Here is a 20,893-nt window from a genome sequence, read left to right on the forward strand (position 1 = left end):
ATGGGTATTTCTATTAATTCACTGATCAAGGCAGATCTTTTTGTTGTTTTTTGTAGAAGCAAAAGTATACTTTTGAGGATCCAGGTCGAATGAACTTGCAAACTAAAGTTTTATCCTTTTAATTATATTTGTCAGAAATCTGTTGAATTTCCTTTTCCTGTGGATGCTTCTGGATCCCCATTTCCACCACCTCCACTGACATGCTCGTTACTAAAATGTGGCTCTGCCCTTGTGCTAGAATTCATGTTCCAGGTGCTTGCACCTCAAGCTACCCAGGCCATTTGGCATTTGCCCTTGAATGTAGGTGGAATATGAGCTGTTAAACACCAGTTTTGTTTTGTCTGGGAAGATCTCTAGTTTTGTTATTTGAATCGAGGAAAAGGAAGAGCTGTCAGGAATGAGAGAAGATGAAGCAGGTCTGGAAAGAGAAGTAGTGGTGAATGTGCACCCTCCGTAGGTCCTCTCTGATTCTGGCCTTGGACTGTCCCTTAGTGTTTGGATTCCTTGAGAAAGCCTGGTCTCCCGGCACTAAATACTGGTGTAAAATTGTTCTGTAATAATCGCAATCTTCTCTGTGAGAAGATTACACTTCAGCACCATGTATATGAGTCTTGTCTATAGAATTCATTTAGCTTATGAAATTTGAGCAAAGCACTAGCCTCCTGCTTCTAAATGAAGGCTTTAAGAACTATTGTATGCTTCTACAATTTCTTTTCTCCTTCTGCTACAAGAAAGGCATGTTCCAAGGGGTAGGAGGTATGTCTTTTCCCAGGTTCCAGAAGGAAGGCAGTGTGGAGCTGAACCTGCAGTAAACTTGGGAAGAACATTCATTGTTGTTTTGAGGCATTGAGAGTTTGGGGGTTGTTCTCACCACAGTATAATTTCATGAAAACTAATGGGAAAAGGATATGTTTTTTTGTTTCTTATCAATCTATGGCTACTTGTTAGCAAATGTTAACAAATTAGCAAATATTTTTGCTATGAGATTTATTGATTGTTGAATCTAAAAGAAAACTTTCCCATTGGAATCCGGAAGTCCTGGTTTCTAGCATATGTAAATCTATGTCATTTTGGTGTCCCTACTGCTATCGGTTATACTGCTTAGTATTTTTTCTTATACAAAATATGCTACCCAAAAGGAAATGAGATAATGGAGAGATGAGCCCATTTAATTTTTGAATATTTGAGTTTGTAAAATTGAAAGTGAATTTTAATGTCATGATTCTGTTTTTGTTAATGTTACTATTACAATGAAGTGTCATTGCTTTGGTTGAATTAGGTCATTTTTAGACCCTCATTTCCTGGTGTATGCATACAACAAATCAGGAACATTGTATCCAGATTCTTCATTTATAAAGGTAAGTTTTCCTTTATGCTCTGTAGATTTACGTTTTCTGTATCATTAAGGTGCCATTGGCAGGAAGAAAAAGGATGCTTTCTACCACCCAGAATTATTGGGCAAACAGATCAGAAGCCCAAATATAATGTGGCTGTCACTGTGAAGGCAGATTGAACAGAACAACTACTTTTCAAATTTGGAGCTCCGGAATCTCTTATCCAAAAAGGTTATTTAAACTACCAGAAGCATTAGCAGGTTTCTGAGAGAGAAAGAAAGTGGGTTAAAGAGCTAAGAATAAGAGGCCCCTAAATACAGAGTCATTTTAATTGAGATGTCATAGGACCTGAGCAGTGGAGGAAGTGGTGGAAATTACTTTGTGGAAGGACCTTATAGAAAGAATCTAAATAGTTCACATGTGAAACACAGAAGTTTGCATTGTATCCCAAAATGCAGATAGGAGTCAAGAAATTTTTTTTAAAGATGTATTTATTTATTTATTTGAAAGAGAGATCATGAGCAGGGGCAGAGGGAGAGGGAGAAGCAGACTCCCCACCGAGCAGGGAGCCCGATGTGGGACTCGATCCCAGGACCCTGAAATCATGACCTGAGCTGAAGGCAGACACTTACCCAACTGAGCCACCCAGCGCCCTGGAGTCAAGAAATTTTTAAGTGTGTGAGAAAGTTAACTTTAGTCTGTGAGATATTTCTTTTGTGAGAAGAGATGGGAAAGAAGTAAATGCAAGTGAAGGCTCCGATTCTGTTGCTATATTGCAATTGAGAGATAATGAAATTAAAAACAAGGTAACTAGTACAGCATTGTCTTTGTCACCACCTGCAAGTAGAAAGTGGAGCAAAATACATGAGACACCTGTTTGGAGATGTTTGACAATAGTCAGGTCAGAATTTTTTTTCCTCTGAGAGAAAAAAAAAAAAAAAAAGCCCAGAAGGTGAATCACTTTGACCTTGGCCCTTCTGACTGAGGATAGTCTTAACCATAGCATAGGGAGTTGGAACCAACAGAACTTGAAGAGTTTGCAGTTGAGAGCTACTGAAACAACTGGAACTGGCGTGACACAGGACCAGAGAAGAGGGAGCCATCAGATGTATGATTTTTTTTGCAGGGAGGGGAGTTGTCCTTATACTCTTGACTAAAGATTAGGCTGCCTGTGTGCTGAGACTCTGCTCAAGAACAGAGTGTAAAATGGAGGTAATACTATCACACAGTGTTGGGAGATGTCGGATTTTCAGCCTAGGCAGAGTAGAGTGACTTTGCTAAAACCCCAGACATTCAGCTGAAACCAGAAAGGCTAACCCTTAGGAGGAAGGATCAAGCTCTAGGGTAAGAGATAATCTTATCACCTCATGGAACTTTACATCAAAACCCAGGGATATACTGTATGGTGACTAACATAATGTAATAAAAAAAATCATTATAATAAAAAAAAATCTTATCACCTCTCTTCCCTACCCCAATGCCTAAAACTCAGCAACAAGAGGATTAAGGAATTTTCCATTAAATTAATTGCCTTCCAATACAAAATGCAATACCCTATAAAGAGTTAAAACATAGTAGAGGAAGGGAATAATGCAGATAAGGGTAGAAATCAATGCGAGAGAACAAGGAAAAAGAATAGAAAAAATTAAAGCCCAGAATTTAGTTCTTTAAAAGGACTAATTGACATTAATAACCCCTAGTAAGACTGACCTAGGACAATAACAATTTCCATCAATATTAGGGATGAAGGGAGACATGATACAGAACATAAAATGATATTTTGAAGTATTATGAAAACCTTGTGTTAATAGATCTGGTAATTTAGATGAAATGGACAACTTTCCTGAAAAGGGCAACTTATCAAAATTGAGGGGAGAAATAACAGAAAATCTCAATCACTTGAAATCTATTTAAGAAATTGAATTTCTAAACAACTACATTCCCATACCAGGTTTAGATGTTTTCACACTTTACCTATTGAGAGATATAATGGTTGTGTCCAATTTAGCTATTAAAAATAAATGTTTCTATGAACATTCACATGCAGTTTGTTGTGTGGATGTAATTTTTTATTTCTCTGGAGTGCATGTCCAGGAATAGGATTGCCAGGTCATATGGTAAGTATGAGTTTATTTATTTTTTTAAAATTTTTATTTAAATTCAATTTAGTTAACATATACTGCATTGTTAGTTTCAGGAGTAGAATTTGTTGGTTCATCAGTTGCATATAAAACCTGGTGCTCATCACATCAAGTGCCCTCCTTAGTGCCCATCATCCAGTTACCCCATCCCCCCCGCCAACTTCCCCTCCAGCAACCCTGTTTGTTTAATTACTAAACTGTTTTTCTGAGTAGCTCTACCATTTCATATTTCCACTGCCAATGTATGAGAAATAAGGACTGCATTTTTGCCACCACTTGGTATTATCACAATTTTTAAAAGTTTTAGCCATTGTGATAGATGTGTAGTGATTTTCTTATGTAATTTTGATTTGCATTTTCCTAATGACCAGTGATGTTGAACATTTTTTCATGTGTTTGTCATCTTCTGTGAAATGTCTTTTAATATCTTTTACCCATTTTCTAATCCTATTGATTGGTTTTTTACTGTTGATTTTTGAGTAATTTATATATTCTAAATACAAGTCCTTTGCCAGATATGTGATTTGCCAATATTTATTTCCAGTCTGTAATTTATCTTTTCATCCTGTTCATAAGGTATCTCACTGATCAGAAGTTTTTAATTTTGCTGAGGGTCATCAACTTTCCCTTTTACGAATGGTGGTTTAGTTATCAAACCTACGAACTCCATATATCTTTAGTTCTTAAAGATTCTGTTTCCCTAAAAATTTTATAGTTTTATTTATATTTAATTGTATGTTCACTTTGATACAGCTTTGTATAAGGTGTGAGATTTGAATCCAGTTTCATTCTTTGGACTGAGGATATGTATTTGTTTCAGTATCACTGATAGAAAAGGCTGTTCTGCATTGACTTGCTCTTGCATCTTTGTCAGAAAGTCCGTGGGACATATTTTTGAGGATATATTTGTGGGTTCTTCATTCCGTGCTATCCTTTTATGTGTCTGTACTTCTGCCACTCTCATGCTGTCTTCTTTAATTTACCTGCATATTAAGCATTTATGTAGACTATAGTGATACCTCCCACTTATTCTTATTTTTCAAGATTTTTAGACTATTCTGGATATTTTGCTTTTTCATATAAATTTTAAACTAAACTGCTCTACGCATACAAACAAACTTGCTAGGGTTGTGATAGACATTATGTCAAACCTATACGTCAGTTTGGGGCAAGTGACATCTTCAGTATGTTGAGTCTTCCAATCCATGAATTCAGTGAGTTTCTCCAATTGTTTGGTCTTTCTCTACATGTCTTTTATTAGCATTTTGTAATTTTAGCATTTGAATTCTGTACATATTTTTTTAGGCTTACACCAAACTATTTCATTTTCTTTGATGCAATTGTAAATGGTATTGAATTTTAATTTCAGTTTTTATATGCTTGTTATTATCTAGAAATGAATTTTGTTTTAATCTCATGGCTTGCAAACTTGTTGAAGTTACATATTAATTCTATGATGATTTTTTTGCTTTTGTTTTTGTTTTTTTTGGTAGAGTCTGAGATTTTCTACATGGGCTTGCCATTTACACATATGAACATTTTTCTTTTTTTATTTTCAATTTTTTGTGCTTTTATTTTCTGCTTTGCCTTTCTGTGCTTGCTACAACTTCCAACACAGTGTCGGATCACAATAGCGAGGGCAGACACCTTCATTTGTTCCCAATCTTAAAGATAGTTGTAGGGTTGTTTTTAAACATAATCTTTATAAAGTTGAGGACATTCTCCATTTCTAGTTTGCTAAGATTTTTTTTACATAAAAGTGTGTGTGTTTAATTTTATCAAATACTTTTTCTGCCTCAGTTGGTAAGATCACATAAATCTTTTTCAGCCTGTTGATATGATGGTCTGCACCGTTTGACATTCAAATACTGAAAACATTATTGCATATCTAGAAAAGCTACAACTTGGTCCTGCTATATAATTCTTTTTATTCACGACTGGGTTTATTTGCTGATAATTTTTGTTGTTGTTGCTGTTCTCAAAGTTCATGAGAAATATTGGTCTGTGAGTCTGTGGCCTTCTTTTTTTGTATGGACTTTGACTAATTTTTGTATTAGGCTAATAAATTAAATCGGGCGGTATTACCTTCTCTTCTATTTTCTGGAAGAAGTTGTGTAAAGTACATGGTAATTTTTAAGATACTTGGTAAGATACTTCTGTGAAGTCACTGGGGATTTATGTGTGTGGGGGAGAGGAGATTTTTAATTTCCAATTAAGTATTTAATAGTTATAGGAATATCTTGTTTATCTGTTTCATATGTATTGTTCTGGTGGTTTGTGGTTTTTAAGGAATTGGTCCATTCCATCTCAGGTGTGGAATTTAGGGGTATGATTTTGTCACGGTCCTTATTATCCTTTTAATGATACAGGAGTGTTTTGTTCTGCACATCAATGATTGTTGTCTTCTCTCTTCTTAACTTTGTCAGTCCTGCTAGAGATTTTTCAATTTATTGAATTTATCAAAGAACCAGCTTTGTCTTGCTTTTTCCATACTGTTGTCTTACTTTTAATGTCAAAGCACTTGACTGTTAGGTTTATTATTTTTTCCCTTATGCCTTACGTTGGGTTTATTTTCCCATTCTTTTCTATCTGTTGAGGAAAACATTAATATTATCAACCTGTGACCTTTCCTCTTTTCTATTGTAAGCATTTTAGTGCTAAAATTTCCTGCTCAGCACAGCTTGAGCTGCAGCCTGAAATAATATGTTGTGTTTTCATTTTAATACAGTTATATGTATTTTTAAAATTTCCTTCGATGCTTCTTGTTTGACCCATGAATTTTTAAAAAGTGTGTTATTCAATTTCCAAGTGGTTGGAGATTTTTCCTGTTGTCTGCTGATTTCTAGTTTGGTTTCATTATGGTTAGCAAGCATACTTTATATGATTTTAGTTCTTTTAAATTGGTGAAGGTTTGCTTTACGATCCAGTATATTGTATGTGTTGATGAGTGCTCTTGGATAGTTGGACAGTATGTGTACTCTGCTGTTGGGCTGGAGTCTTCCATAAATGTCACGTAGATCATATTGTTTGATGCTGTTGTCCAATTCTGTATTTTTACTGATTTCCTGTCTAGTATTATCAATAAGTGAATGGAGTGTATTGAATTCATCATTTATCATTGTGTTTTTCTGTCTTTCTCTTTTAGCTGTATCAGTGTTTACTTCACATACTTTGAAGCTCTGTTGTTTGATGCCTATACGTTTAGGATTGTCATGTCTTCTTGATGGATTGATGCTTTCATGAATATATAATGAGTCTCTTTGTCCCTAGTAGATTTCTTTGCTAGTAAGTCCACTTTATCTGATATTAATAAAGCCAATCTGCTTTATTTTTATGAATATTTTCATGTTATATATCTTCCATCCTTTTAATTTCAATCTACCTACGTTATTATCTTTGAAGTAAGTTGCCTGGTGGTTTCTTTACTCCCATATCCTAGCACTTAGTATTTTATTTGGTGTTTTTAGACTTTTACATTTAAAGTAATTATTTATATGTTAGGGATTTTGTTTGTCATAATGTACATATATATTTCTCTCTTTTTTCTGTGTTTCTCGTTCCATTGTTCCTCTCTTGTTGCCTTCTTCTGTGTTACTTGAACATTTTTAGAATTGCATCATGATTTATTTATAGTGTTTTAAAGTATTTTCCTTAATCATAGTTTTCTTAACTTTTGCTCTAGATATTATAATATACATGTATAACTTATAATAGCTGTACCATTTTAGCTGGATTTTTTACTAGTTCAAGTGAAATATTAAAAATTATTTCTATGTAGGTTCCTTTATCCTCTGCATTATAAAAATATAATTGCCAAAATATTCCTCTCTATTTCTTAAGCATCACATGAAATTTTATGATTTTCTTTTTTTTTTTTAAAGATTTTATTTATTTATTTGACAGAGAGAGAGAGACAGCCAGCAAGAGAGGGAACACAAGCAGGCACAGTGGGAGAGGAAGAAGCAGGCTTCCAGTGGAGGAGCCTGATGTGGGGCTCGATCCCAGAACGCTGGGATCACGCCCTGAGCCGAAGGCAGATGCTTAACGACTGAGCCACCCAGGCGCCCTGAAATTTTATATTTTCTTTCAACTACTAAATATGATTTTAAAAACTCATGATGGAAAAGATAGTCCATTATATTTACCACTATTTTTACCTATTCTGTTTTCTCAAATCCTTGATGTTCCATATCTTCTTATGATATTTTCATTTTTAGAATTTCTTTCTGATATTCTTTAAGGATATGTGTGCTAGTGATAAAATCTTCTGGTTCTCTTTTGTCTGACAAAGTCTTTCTTGTTCTTCCATTCTTAATGGATAAATTTGCCAGACATAGAGTTTATGTTTGACTGTACTTTTCTTTCAGCACTTGAAAATTGCTGACATTTCTTTCTAGCCTTCATTACTTCTTCTTCTTCTTTTTTTTTTTTTTTAGATTTTATTTATTTATTCGGCAGAGAGTGAGGGAACACAAGCAGGAGGAGTGGCAGAAGGAGAGGGAGAAGCAGGCTCCCCACTGAGCAGAGAGCCCCATGTGGGGCTTGATCCCGGGACCCTGAGATCATGACCTGAGCCCAAGGCTGACACTTAACCAATTGAGTCACCCAGGCACCCCTAGCCTTCATTACTTCTGAGGTGAAATCTGCTGTCGTTCAAACTGTTGTTCCTCTGTAGGTTATGTAACACTGTTCTCTGGTTACTTTGAAGATATTTTTATTGTTTTTGCTAATTGTTAATTATGATTTTTGTTGTGGGTTACTTTGGTGAGGAGAGGTTGCGGGGTTGTCCAGAGCCCAAATTATTGACCAGGACCCATGCAGTGTGCACTTGTTTTATAGGGACCTTAGGGATGTGGGCTTCTTGATTTTTCAGCCTGCCTTCTGGGGGAGGGGCCTGCCGCGCTGATACTCAGGCAACCCTGTTTGGGTAGAGTCTCCGTGTCCCCTGCGAGGGGGGATGGGGATGGGCACACTGTGAGCCGTGCTTTCCAGGCTTTTGTTCTCTGGCAGCTTTCCCTGGCGGTTTGCTGTGCCTCTTCTGAGAGTCAGAGCAGCAGTGGCCAAATCTCAGCCTCTGTCTCAGAACAGAGAGATCGCAGTCTGCTCTCCACTGAGCTCTTCTGGCCACTTTAACTGTTTCTGTTGGTGCTGCTAAACCCTGCAGCGTCCTGGGATGTGTGCTCCACAGCAGGCGTCCTAGCCCTCACTTCCAGGGCCTGCACGTCTCTGTCCTTTGTGTTTCTAACACCACCAGCTGCCAGCCGCCCCGCAGCTCCGGAGCTCCGTTTCAGTGTGGCTCACGCGCACTCCGGAGCTCTGGTTTTCAGTCTGGTCTCGTGCGTTCCCTGGCTCACCGTCTCAGTCTGCTCTCTCGAGGGTGCTGGTCCGCTGGTCCGCGAGTCCGCCCGCTCCCCCGTGCAGGTGGCTACCGCTTCCCGACGCCCGAGCTCAGGGGCTCCCTCCCCCTTCTGTTTATCTTCAGGTTCATGGCTCCCCGCTTCATACCTCAGTACTCAGCGCTGGAGATGTTCATTGTAGAGATCCAGATGTATCTTCCTGCGTCTCAGGCTGATTCCGTGGGTGTTCAGGATGGTCTGGTACCTCTCCAGCTCCACTCAGGGGACCAGCTGAAAAAGGGGACCCCTACTCCTCTGCCATCTTAACTCCTTCTCCTACCATGCCTCCTTTTAAAGTCTGTTGTGGGTTACTTTGGGTCCATTCCCTTTGCAGTTCACTCAGCTCATGGAATCCAAATGTTTATACCATTCATTGATTTTTGAAATTTTCAGCCATATTTCTTTTTCTTAGTTTTTATATTTTATTTTATGTGATAAAAATACTTAGCATGAGTTCCACTCTCTTAACCAATCTTACGTATACATTACATTATTATTGACTGTAAGTATGATGTTTTATAGAAGATGCTAGAACTTATTCATCTTGCTTGACTGAAACTTTATGCTCATTGGTTAGTAACTATCCATTTCCCCCTTTCCCCAGCCCCTGGAAAGCACCATTCAAGTCCTTGGAGGTATGAATTTAAATATTTTAAATATTTAATATAAAAGGAATCATGCAATATTTGTCTTCCTGTAACTGGCTTATTTCACTTGGCATAGTGTTCTCAAAGTTTATACATGTCACATATTGCAGAATTTACTTCTTTCTAAAGGATGAATAGTATTCCATTGAGTGTATATACCATATTTCTTTATCTACCTATCTACTGGTGGACAATTAGGTGGTTTCCACATCTTGTCTATTTTGGATAGTGCTGCTATGAACACAGGAATACCAATATCTCCTCATGATCCTGATTTCAGTTCTTTTGACTACACAGAAGTGCTATCACTAGATCATATGGTAATTCTACTGTTAGAAAACTGAGTGAAGACTCAGTTTTCTATAGTAACTGCACCATATTGACTCCCACTAACAGTGTACAACAGTTCCAATTTCTCTACATATTTGCCAATGTTTGTCTTTTTTTATATAATAATAGCCATCCTAACACGTGTGAGGTGATACCTCTTTGTGGCATTGACTTGTATTTCCCTAGCGACTAGTGATATTGGGTGTATTTCATATACCTGTTGGCCATTTGTATGTCTTCTTTGGGAAAATGTCTATTCAACAATTTTAACAATGTTATGTCTTGCAATCCATGGACACAGAATGTTTTTCCATTTGTTTGTGTCTTGTTTAATTCGTTTCACCAGTGATTTGTAGTTTTCAGAGTACAAGTCTTTAATCTCCTTGGTTAAATTTATTCCTAGGTATTTTATTAGTTTTGTGTGTGTATGTGTGTGTGCGTGTGCGTGTGCGTGTGCGTGCATGCACACCATTGCAAATGGAATTGTTTTCTTAATTTCCCTTTTAGATAGTTGTTAGTATAGAAATGCAACTAATTGTATTTTTGTATGTTGATTTTGTATTCTGCAACTTACTGAATTTCTTGTGTGTGTGTATGTGTGTGTGCATGTGTGTGTCTGTGTGTGTATGTGTGTGTGTAATCTTTAGGGTTTTCTATATATGAGATCATGTCCTCTGCGAACAAAGACAGTTTTACTTCTTCCTTTCTGATTTGGGTGCCTTTTATTTCTTTTTCTTGTCCAATTGCTGTAACTTCCAGTGCTATGTTGAAGAACTGGTGAGAGTGGGCATCCTTGCTTTTTTCTGATCTTAGAGAAAGAGCTGTCAATTTTTCACTGTTGAATATAATGTTAGTTTCATAAATAGCCTTTAATAAATGGGCTTTTTTATATTATATTGAGGTTGGTTATATCCTAGTTGGTTGAGAAGTATTATGAAAGTATGTTGAATTTTGTCAGACTCTTTCTCTGACGATATGCAGGTGATTTGTGATTTTTATACTCTAACTGTTAATATGGTTTATCACATTAATTGATTTTTGTGCATTAAACCATCCTTGCACTACAGAGATAATCTAACTTGGTCTTCATGTATAATCATTTTACATTTTTGGATAACGTTGGATTTGGTTTACTTGTATTTTGTTGAGAATTTGCATCTATATTCATGAAGGTTATTGACATAGTTTTCTTGTGATTGTGTGACTTCTATATCAGGATAATGGTATCCTCATAAAATAGTTTTGAAGTGTTCCTTCCTGTTTAATGTTTTGGAAGAGTGTGGGAAAGATTGCTGTGATTTTTACTTAAATGTTTGGGAGAGTTCATCAGTTCATTTGGTTTGGGGCTTTTCTTCGTTATGAGGTTTTTAATTACTGATTTAGACTCCATGCTTGTTATGTTTGTTCAGATTTTCTATTTCTTCATGATTCAGTCTTGGTAGGTCCTATGTTTCTAAGGACATGTCCATTTTCTATGACAATCCGTTGTTTGTGTATAATTATTAATAGTATTCTTTTTTGATCCTTTTTATTTCTGTGACATCAGTTTTAATTTCTTTGCTTTCATTTTTCATTTTGTCTATTTGTGTTTTCTCTTTTTTCTTACTTTGGCTGGGGGTTTGTCAGTTTTGTTTATCAAGCTGTTCATAAAAACAACTCAGTTTGATGATTTTTTTCTGTTGTTTCCTCTTCCTCCTCCTCCTCCTCCTCCTCCTCCTCCTCCTCCTCCTCCTTCTTCTTCTTCTTCTTCTTCTTGATAGTAAAGCAAAGTTTATTGAGTGGTAGTACAAGGCTCCCAAAGAGAGAGGAGACCCAAGAGGGTTGCCCATTTATTTACTTTCTGTTTTCTTTATTTCTGCTCTAATCTTTGTTATTTATTTTTACTACTTTGGCCTTAGTTTATTCTCTAGTTTTAGCTTTTTAAAAATTTCAAAGTATGCTCCACACCCAGTTTGTGTGTGTGTGTGTGTGTTATTTTTTTATTCCTATTCAGCCACTCTATGTCTTTTGTTTGTGGAGTTTATTTACATTTAAATTATTGACAGGGAAGTTATTTAGTATTAAAATTTTGTTGTTTTGTAGTTATTTTGTCTGTCTTTTCCTATGTTGTTGTCTTCTGTTGTGTTTCACTGATTTTTAAAATTTTTTTCCCTTGTCTTTTTCTTTTGTGTACTTTCTATTGGTATTTTCATTTTGATTACCATGTGGCTTACATGAAATACTATATAGTTATAACAGTGTATTTTAAGCAAATAACAACTTTAGTTACATACAAAAATTTACGATTTTACTACTCCCCCTCACACTTATGTTATTGATGTCACAATTTACATTATTTCCTATTATGTATCTTTTAACATATTTTTAGTTAAAGTTAGTTTTGATATTTTGCCTTTTAACATTCATATTAGAATTAAAAGTGATTTACCCACCAGGATTTCAGAAATATAGTGTTCAGAATTTTCTATATATTTACCCTTACCAATGAGTTTCATTTATTTTTATGCCCTTATGTTGTTGTTTAGCACCCTTTCATTTCTACTTGAAAAACTCCCATTTGTATGTATTGTCATGTAGGTATAGTGGGGAGAGCTACCTTGACTTTTGAAATATCCCTGCCCTGTCTGATTCTGATGCTTGCTTTATCTCTTCAGATTGTTTTTTGACTTTTAGTATGCCTTGTAATCTTTTTCTTGATAGTTGGACGTGATGTAATGGGTAAAAGGAACTGCTGTAAATATATTTTTAGTAATGTACTCATGAGGTGTGGGGAGAGAGAAGGTGTCCTACAGTCTTATGATTAAGTCTCAATTTTGTAGTAAACTTATGCCTCTGCACTATGAACTTCACAGGGGTTTCTCAGTTTTATTTCCCCTGAATGCAGGCCCTCTTACGAACAGAGTGCTCTGATGTATTTCAGAATGGGTTCTTTTGCCCTCCCATTGCTGAAAGTATGAGGGGTTTTTCTCTGATATTTATTATGGCAACTTTGTCAAGCTCCTGTAGGTAAATCTCACAAAATTCTGGGGGCTCCCTCATGAGTTGTCTGGAATTTTTATTCCAGATTTGTCCATACCAATCTTCTAGCGTTTCATCAGTTATAATCAGAATTACATGCCCTGATACTGGTTCCAGCAGCACTTTTCACTACTGATTCTGTACTTTAGTAATCTGCGTCTCTCCGTGTTCTCTCCAGTCCTGGAGTATGTGATTTGCTCTGTGTCCTTGCCTCTCTTACAAATCCAAGAAGACTTGTTGATTTTTCAGTCTGTTCAGCTTTTTGCATGCTGTTAGGGTGGAGTGGTGACTTCTAAGCTTCTTACATGTAGGACCAGGAACCAGAAGTCTCTTACTCATTTCTTCAGATTTGCAGGGTATAATGTTTTGGGCTGACTTTTTTTCCCTCTCAGTACTTTGAATATATCATCTCACTGCTTTCTGGCTTGCAAGGTTTCTGCTGAAAAATCTACTAAAAGTCTTAATATTGTTCCATTATATATGATAAATCAGTTTTCTCTTGCTGCCCTCAAAATTCTCTCTTTCTGTTTCACTTTTGACAATTTAATTATAATATATCTCAGTGTGAATTTCTTTTTTTTAATGATTTTATTTATTTATTCGACAGAGATAGAGACAGCCAGTGAGAGAGGGAACACAAGCAGGGGGAGTGGGAGAGGAAGAAGCAGGCTCATAGCGGAAGAGCCTGATGTGGGGCTCGATCCCAGGTCGCCTGGATCACGCCCTGAGCCGAAGGCAGAAGCTTAACCACTGTGCCACCCAGGCGCCCCTCAGTGTGAATTTCTTTAGGAACATTTTATTTGTTGTCTTTTGAACTTCTTGGATCTAGATATTAATTTTCTTCTATACGTTTAGGGAGTTTCAAGCCATTATTTATTTGAATAAGCTTTCTGGTTTTTTTTTTAAATTAAGATATAATTGACATATAACATTTTGGAAGTTTAAGGTATATAGTTTGTTGATTTAATGCATTTGTATATTTCAATATGATTACCACTATAGCACTAGCTAGCTCCTTTAACATATCGCATTATTCCTTCCTTTTCTCTCTTTGCCTTCTGAGACTCCTATTATGTGTATATTGTTCCTCTTGATAGTGTTTCATAAGTCCCTTAAACTTTTTTCACTCTGTCAATCGTTTTCTTTTTACTCCCCTGACCTGTCTTTGAGTTCAGTTAATTTTTCCTATGCTTAATCTAGTTTGCTATTGAAACTTTCTAGTGAAATTTTTGGTTCAGTTTTTCAGCTCTGTGATTTCTATTTGATACTTTATTTTTTCAAATTTTTATTTAAATTCTAGTTAGTTAACATAAAGTATTATTTCAGTTTCAGGAGAATTTAGTGATTCATCACTTATATATAATACTAGTGATCATCATAACAAGTGTCCTCCTTAATATAAATATCCCATTTAGCCCATCCCCCACCCACTTCCCCTCCATCAACCCTCAGTTTGGTCTCTATTGTTAAGAGGGTCTTATGGAAAAAAAAAAAAGTCTTATGGTTTGCCTCTCTCCCCCCCCTTTTTTTTTTTTGCCATATGTTCATCTGTTTTGTTTCTTAAATTCCACATACAAATGAAATCATATGATATTTGTCTTTTTCTTACTGACATTTTGCTTAGCATAATACACTCTAGATCCATCCACCTTATTGCAAATGGAAGATTTCATTCTTTTTGATGGCTGAGTAATATTCCATTATATATTTAAAAAATCACATCATATCTTGTCTTTATCCATTCATCAGCTGATGGACGTTTGGGTTCTTTCCATAGTTTGGCTATTGTTGATAACGCTTCTCTAAACATCAGGGTGCATGTACCCCTTCAAATCTCTATTTTTGTGTCCTTTGGGTAAAATCCTAGTAGCGTAGTTGCTGGGTCATAGCGTAGTTAGTTCTATTTTAAACTTTTTGAGGAACCTCCATACTGTTTTCCAGAGTGACTGCTCCAGTTTGCACTCCCACCAACAGTGTAAGAGGGTTACCCTTTCTGTGCGTAATTGCCAACATCTGTTGTTTCCTGATTTGTTAATCTTAGCCATTCTGACAGGTGTAAGGTGGCATTTCATTGTGGTTTTGATTTGTTTTTCCCTGATAATGAGTGATGTTGAGCATCTTTTCATTTGTCTATAAGCCATCTGCATATCTTCTTTGGAAAAATGTCTATTCATGTCTTCTGCCCATTTTGTTATTGGATTGTTTGTTTTTTGGGTGTTGAGTTTAATAAGTTCTTTATATATTTTGGATACTAATCCTTTATCAGATGTGTCATTTTCTAATATCTTCTCCCATTAATAAGTTCTTTATATATTTTGGATACTAATCCTTTATCAGATGTGTCATTTTCTAATATCTTCTCCCATTCCATTGGCTGCCTTTTAGTGTTGTTGATTGTTTTCTTCACTGTGCAGAAGCTTTTTGTCTTGATGAAGTCCCAGTAGTTCATTTTTGCTTTTGTTTCCCTTTCCTCCAGATATGTGTATTGTAAGAAGTTGTTGTGGTCAATGCCAAAGAGGTCTCTGCCTGTGTTCTCCTTTAGGATGTTGATGGTTTGCTGTCTCACATTTAGGGCTTTCATCCATTTTGAGTTTATTTTTGTGTATAATGTAAGAATATGGTCCTCATTCTTTTGCAGGTTGCTGTCCAGTTTTCCCAATACCATTTGTTGAAGAGACTGTCTTTTTTTCTATTGGAAAAATACTTTTATTCCTACTTTGTCAAAGATTAGTTGACTATATAATTGGGGGTCCATTTCTGGGTTTTCTATTCTGTTCCATTGACCTATGTGTCTGTTTTTCTGCCAGTACCATACTGTCTTGATAACTACAGCTTTGTAGTATAGCTTGAAGCCTGGAATCATGATGTCTCCAAGGTTTGCTTTTCTTTTTCAGGGTTGCTTTAGCTATCTAGGGTCTTTAGTGGTTCCATAGAATTTTAGGGTTTTTGATCTAGCTCTGTGAAAAATGGCATTTTGGTAGGGATTTCATCAAATGTATAGATTGCCTTGGCTAATATAGACATTTTTAAAAAGATTTTTAAAGTTTATTTTAGAGACAGAGAAAAAAATGCAAGAGAGTGGAGGGGCGGAGTGGGAGGGAGAAGCAGAGTTAGAGAATTTCAAGCAGACTCCATGCTGAGTGCAGACCCTGATGTAGGGTTTAATCTTCCGGACCCTGAGATCATTACCTGAGCCAAAATCAAGAGTTGGATGCTTAAGCAACTGAACCATCCAGGTGTCCCAGGTAGTATAGACATTTTAAAAATGTTTGTTTTACCAATCCATGAACATGGAATGTTTTTCCATTTCTTGTGTCCTCTTCAATTTCTTTCATCAGAGTTCTGTAGTTTTCAGAGTACAGATCTTTTACCTCTTTGGTTAGGTGTATTTCTATGTATCTTACGGGTTTTTGTTGCAATTATACATGAGTTTGATTCCTCATTTTCTTTTTCTGTGGCTTCATTATTGGTGTATAGAAATGCAACATATTTCTGTACTTTGATTTTATATCCTGTGACTGTGCTGAATTCATGTAGTAGTTCTAGCAATTTTTTTGGTGGCATCTCAGGTTTTCTACATAGAGTATCATGTCATCTACAAATAGTGAAAGTTTGACTTCTTCCTTGCTAATTTGGATGCTTTCTATTTCTTTTTGTTGTCTGGTTGCTGAAGCTAAGACTTCCAGTACTATCTTAAATAACAATAGTGAGTGGACATCCCTGTCATGTTCCTGACCTTAGAGGAAAAGCTCTCAGTTTTTCCCCATTGAGGATGTTATTAGATGTGGGTCTTTTTTATATGGCTTTTATGATGCTGAGGTGTATTCCATCTATGACTACTTTGTTGAAGATTTTTATCAAGAATGGATGCTGTATTTTTTCAAATGCTTTTTTCTGCATCTATTGAATGGATCATATGGCCCTTTTCCATTCTCTTACTGATGTGGTGTATCACATTGATTGATTCGAAAATATTGAACCACCCCTACAACCCAGGAATAAATCCCCTTGATCATGGTGAATAATTCTTTTTTTTTTTTAAGAGACACAGAGAGAGAGAGAGAGAGAGAGAGAGACAGATAGCACACAAGGGGGGAGGGGCAGAGAGAGGAGGGAGAGAATCCCAAGCAGGCTCCACACCCAGCACAGAGCCCAACACAGAACTCGATCTCAAAATCCTGAGATTATGACCTGAGCTGAAATCAAGAGTCAGACGCATAACCAACTGAGCCACCCAGACACCCCATGGTCAATAATTATTTTAACATAATGTTAGATTCAATTTGCTAGTATGTTGTTGAGAATTTTTCATAGTAATTTTCCTTTTTAGTGGCATCTTTATGTCTGATTTTGGAATCAAGGTAATGCTGGTTTTATAGAATGAGTTTGGAGTTTTTCCTTCTTTTTCTGTTTTTTTTTAAACAGTTTGAGAAGAATAGTATTAACTCTTCTTTAAACGGTCCAGTAAGTTTCTCCTGGGAAGCATCTGGCCCTGGACTTTTGTATTTTGGGAGATTTTTGATTACTGATTCAATTTATTTTCTGGTTATGCGTCTTAAATTTTCTATGTCTTCCTGTTTCATTTTTGCATGTTTCTATGAACTTATCCATTTTACCAGATTGCCCAGTTTGTTGGCATTAATTTTTTCATAATATTCTCTTATGATTGTTTGCATTTCCATGGTATTGGTTGTGATCTCTCCATTTCATTCATGATTTTACTTATTTGGTTCCTTTCTCTTATCTTTTTGAAAAGTCTGGCTAGGGATTTATCAATTTTATTATTTCTTTTAAAGAACCAGCTCTTAGTTTAGTTGATCTGTTCTACCAGTTTGTTTGTTTGTTTGTTTGTTTCTAGTTTATTTCTGCTCTAATCTTTATTATTTCCCTTCTTCTGCTGGCTTTCAGTTTTATTTGCTGTTCCTTTTCTAGCTCTTTTAGGTGTAAGATTAGGTTGCATATTTGAGACTTTTCTTGCTTCTTGAGGTAGGCCTGTATTACAAAATACTTCCCATTTATGACTGCCATTGCTGCATCCCAAAGGTTTTGGACTGTCGTGTTTCCATTTTCATTTGCTTCTATGTATTTCTTCAAATTTCTTCTTTAATTTCCTGGTTAACTCATTCATTCTTTAACCTCAATCTTCTTTTTTTTTTTTTTTAAAGATTTTATTTATTTATTCAACAGAGATAGAGACAGCCAGCGAGAGAGGGAACACAAGCAGGGGGAGTGAGAGAGGAAGAAACAGGCTCATAGCGGAGGAGCCTGATGTGGGGCTCGATCCCATAACGCCGGGATCACGCCCTGAGCCGAAGGCAGACGCTTAACCGCTGTGCCGCCCAGGCGCCCCAAACCTCAATCTTCTTTAATCTCCATATATTTGTGGTCTTTCCAAATTTTTTTCTTGTGGTTGACTTCAAGTTTCATAGTGCTGTAATCTGAAACTATGCATGGTATGATCTCAATCTTTTTGTACTTGTTGAGGGCTAATTTGTGACCCAGTATGTGATCTCTTCTGGAGAATGTTCCATGTGCACTCAAAAAGAATGTGTGTTCTGCTGCTTTAGGATGAAATGTTCCGAGTATATCTGTTAAGTCCATCTGGTCCAGTATGTCATTCAAAGCCATTGTTTCCTTTTTGACTTTCTACATTGCTGTAATGAGGTGTTAAAGTCCCTTACTACTATTGTATTATTACCAATGAGTTTCTCTATGTTTGTTATTAATTGAGTTATATATTTAGTTGCTCCCATGTTGGGGGCATATATATTTACAGTTATTTGATCTTGATGGACAGAACCCTTAATTATGATATAGTGCCTTTCTTCATCTCTTGTTACAGGTTTGGTTTAAAGTCTAGTTTTTCTGATATAAGTGTGGCTACTCCAGCTTTCTTTTGATATCCATTAGCATGATAGGTGATTTTCCATCCCCTCACTTTCAATCTGCTGGTGTCTTTAGTCTAATGTGAATCTCTTGTAGGTGGCATACAGATGGGTCATGTTGTTTTTGTTGTTGTTCTTGTTTTTTTAATCTGTTCTGATACCTATGTCTTTTGATTGGAACATTTAGTCCATTTACACTCTGAGTGATTATTGATAGAAAAGACTAGCGCCACTGTGTTACCTGTAATTTTGCTGTTTCTGATGATGTTCTCTGTTCCTTTAGAGTTTTTGTTGCTTTTGGTCTTTCTTTCCCACTCAAAGAGTTCTGTTAAATATTTCTTTCAGGGCTGGTTTTAATGGTCATTAACTCCTTTAGTTTTTGTTTGTCTGGGAATCTCTTTATCACTCCTCCTATTCTGAATGACAACTTTGCTGGATAAAATATTCTTGTCATATTTTTTCTCATTCAGCATGTTAAATATATCATGTCACTCCTTTCTAGCCTGCCACATTTCTGTGGATTGACCTGCTACAAGCCTAATATGTTTTTCCTTGTAGGTTAAGGACTTTTTTTCTCTTGCTGCTCATAGGAGTCTTTCCTTATCTGTTTATTTTGTGAATTTGACTATGATATGTCTTAGTATGGGCCTGCTTTTGTTGAATTTGATGGGAATTCTCTGTGCCTCTCCAATTTTGATGTCTATTTTCTTCCCCTGATTAGGGTAGTTCTCAGCTATGATTTGTTCAAATAAACCTCCAATTCCCCCTCTTCTTCTGGGACACTTATGAAACGAATATTATTATGCTCTAAGGCATCACTGAGTTCCCTAATCTACATTCGTTTTCTTTCTCTCTTTTCAGCTTCATTATGTTCTATAATTTTATTTTCTGTATCACTGATTTGTTCCTCTGCTTCATCCATCCTTGTTGTCATTGCATCCGACCAGTTTTGTATCTTAGTTATAGTATTTTTTATTTCACCCTAACTAGTTTGTAGGTCTTTTATCTCTGCAGTAAGGGATTCCCTAGTGTCTTCTATGCTTTTCTCAAACCCCACTAGTATCCTTATTATTGTTGTTTTAAATTCTGGTTCAGTCATCTTACTTATATCAGTTTAGATTAAATCCTTGTCCCTTATTTCTTCCTGTTCTTTCTTTTGCGATGAATTTCTCCATGTTGTCATTTTGTCTATGTCACTGATTTTTTTGTGTGGTTGTTAGGAAAGCCTGTTATATCCCTGCTCCTGAGTGTAATGGCTATACTAAAAAAAAGTTCCTATAATGTCTTGGGCCTGGTGCTTCAGGAGGTGTGCACTCTGCTGTTGTGTTTCAGCTGCTCTTTCCCTCAGGTCAGTCCTCTGCAGTTTCTCCTTGCCTGCAGTGGCAGGTGTTTGGACCTTGTTCACTATGTGGCAAGTTTTAACTAGGTGTGTTTTGGTCTGCTTATTAAAAGAAGCGTATCCTATTTCTGCTAGAGCTGAAGTTTTTCAGTGCTCTATGATCAGTGGACTTGGTGTGTGCGAGGAGTTTGTGCTGGTCTTCTGAGGGAGGCGCCTGTTGCACTGATTCTCAGAAAGACTTGCTGAAGTGGTGTTATACCTGCAAGGGTGTATGGGGGCAGGGCTTAGTGTAAGCGGCTCTGGTCTCCACTGGGGTGATGCTGTGTTGCTCACTGAAGTTGGTCAGTGCTGATGGGGCGGAGGGGAGGAATGACATCACCCCACTCTCTTCTCCCTGGAGTGGGTAGTCCATACCTGCCACTCCTGAGGGAGCTCTCACAGAAGAGCAAACTTTCACACTTCTTGTGTCCCCAGCTTCCATCAAATCCCTGTCTTCACCCCGTCTATGTCCAAACTATCTGCCTGCCAGGTGGCACAGTACTCCTGTGTTTAACTCAGGTGCTCAGTTGAGTTTCAAAATTCCAAATTTTAGCCACCCATGTGGTGGGGACCCATGCTGATCAGTTAGAGGTCTTGCCATACTGTGGCCAGTGCCAGTTTGTCCCAGAAAATCAGTCACATGACCACACAGCAGTTCGGAGTTTATGGTAAAGTCAAGGTTTGCTGCCCTCAGCCAGTGTCTCTGGCCCTAGGCTAGTGAACAAGGCACTATATTGGCACTACTAATTCTTTTGTCCTTGCAG

General features: G+C 36.7%; 1 protein-coding gene across 1 annotated transcript in view; it reads left to right on the forward strand.

Annotated features, from left to right (window-relative positions):
• LOC103677108 (A disintegrin and metallopeptidase domain 3-like) overlaps nucleotides 1-20,893 on the forward strand; it is a 108,982-nt gene that overhangs the window by 18,804 nt on the left and 69,285 nt on the right. The window contains exon 5 of the mRNA XM_040643167.1: nucleotides 1,280-1,358. Coding sequence (XP_040499101.1) covers nucleotides 1,280-1,358 — 79 coding nt within the window. The remainder of the gene's footprint in view (nucleotides 1-1,279; nucleotides 1,359-20,893) is intronic.

This window comes from Ursus maritimus, unplaced genomic scaffold (genome assembly GCF_017311325.1).
Source record: "Ursus maritimus isolate PB19 unplaced genomic scaffold, ASM1731132v1 scaffold_28, whole genome shotgun sequence".
Taxonomy (NCBI): Eukaryota; Metazoa; Chordata; class Mammalia; order Carnivora; family Ursidae; genus Ursus; species Ursus maritimus.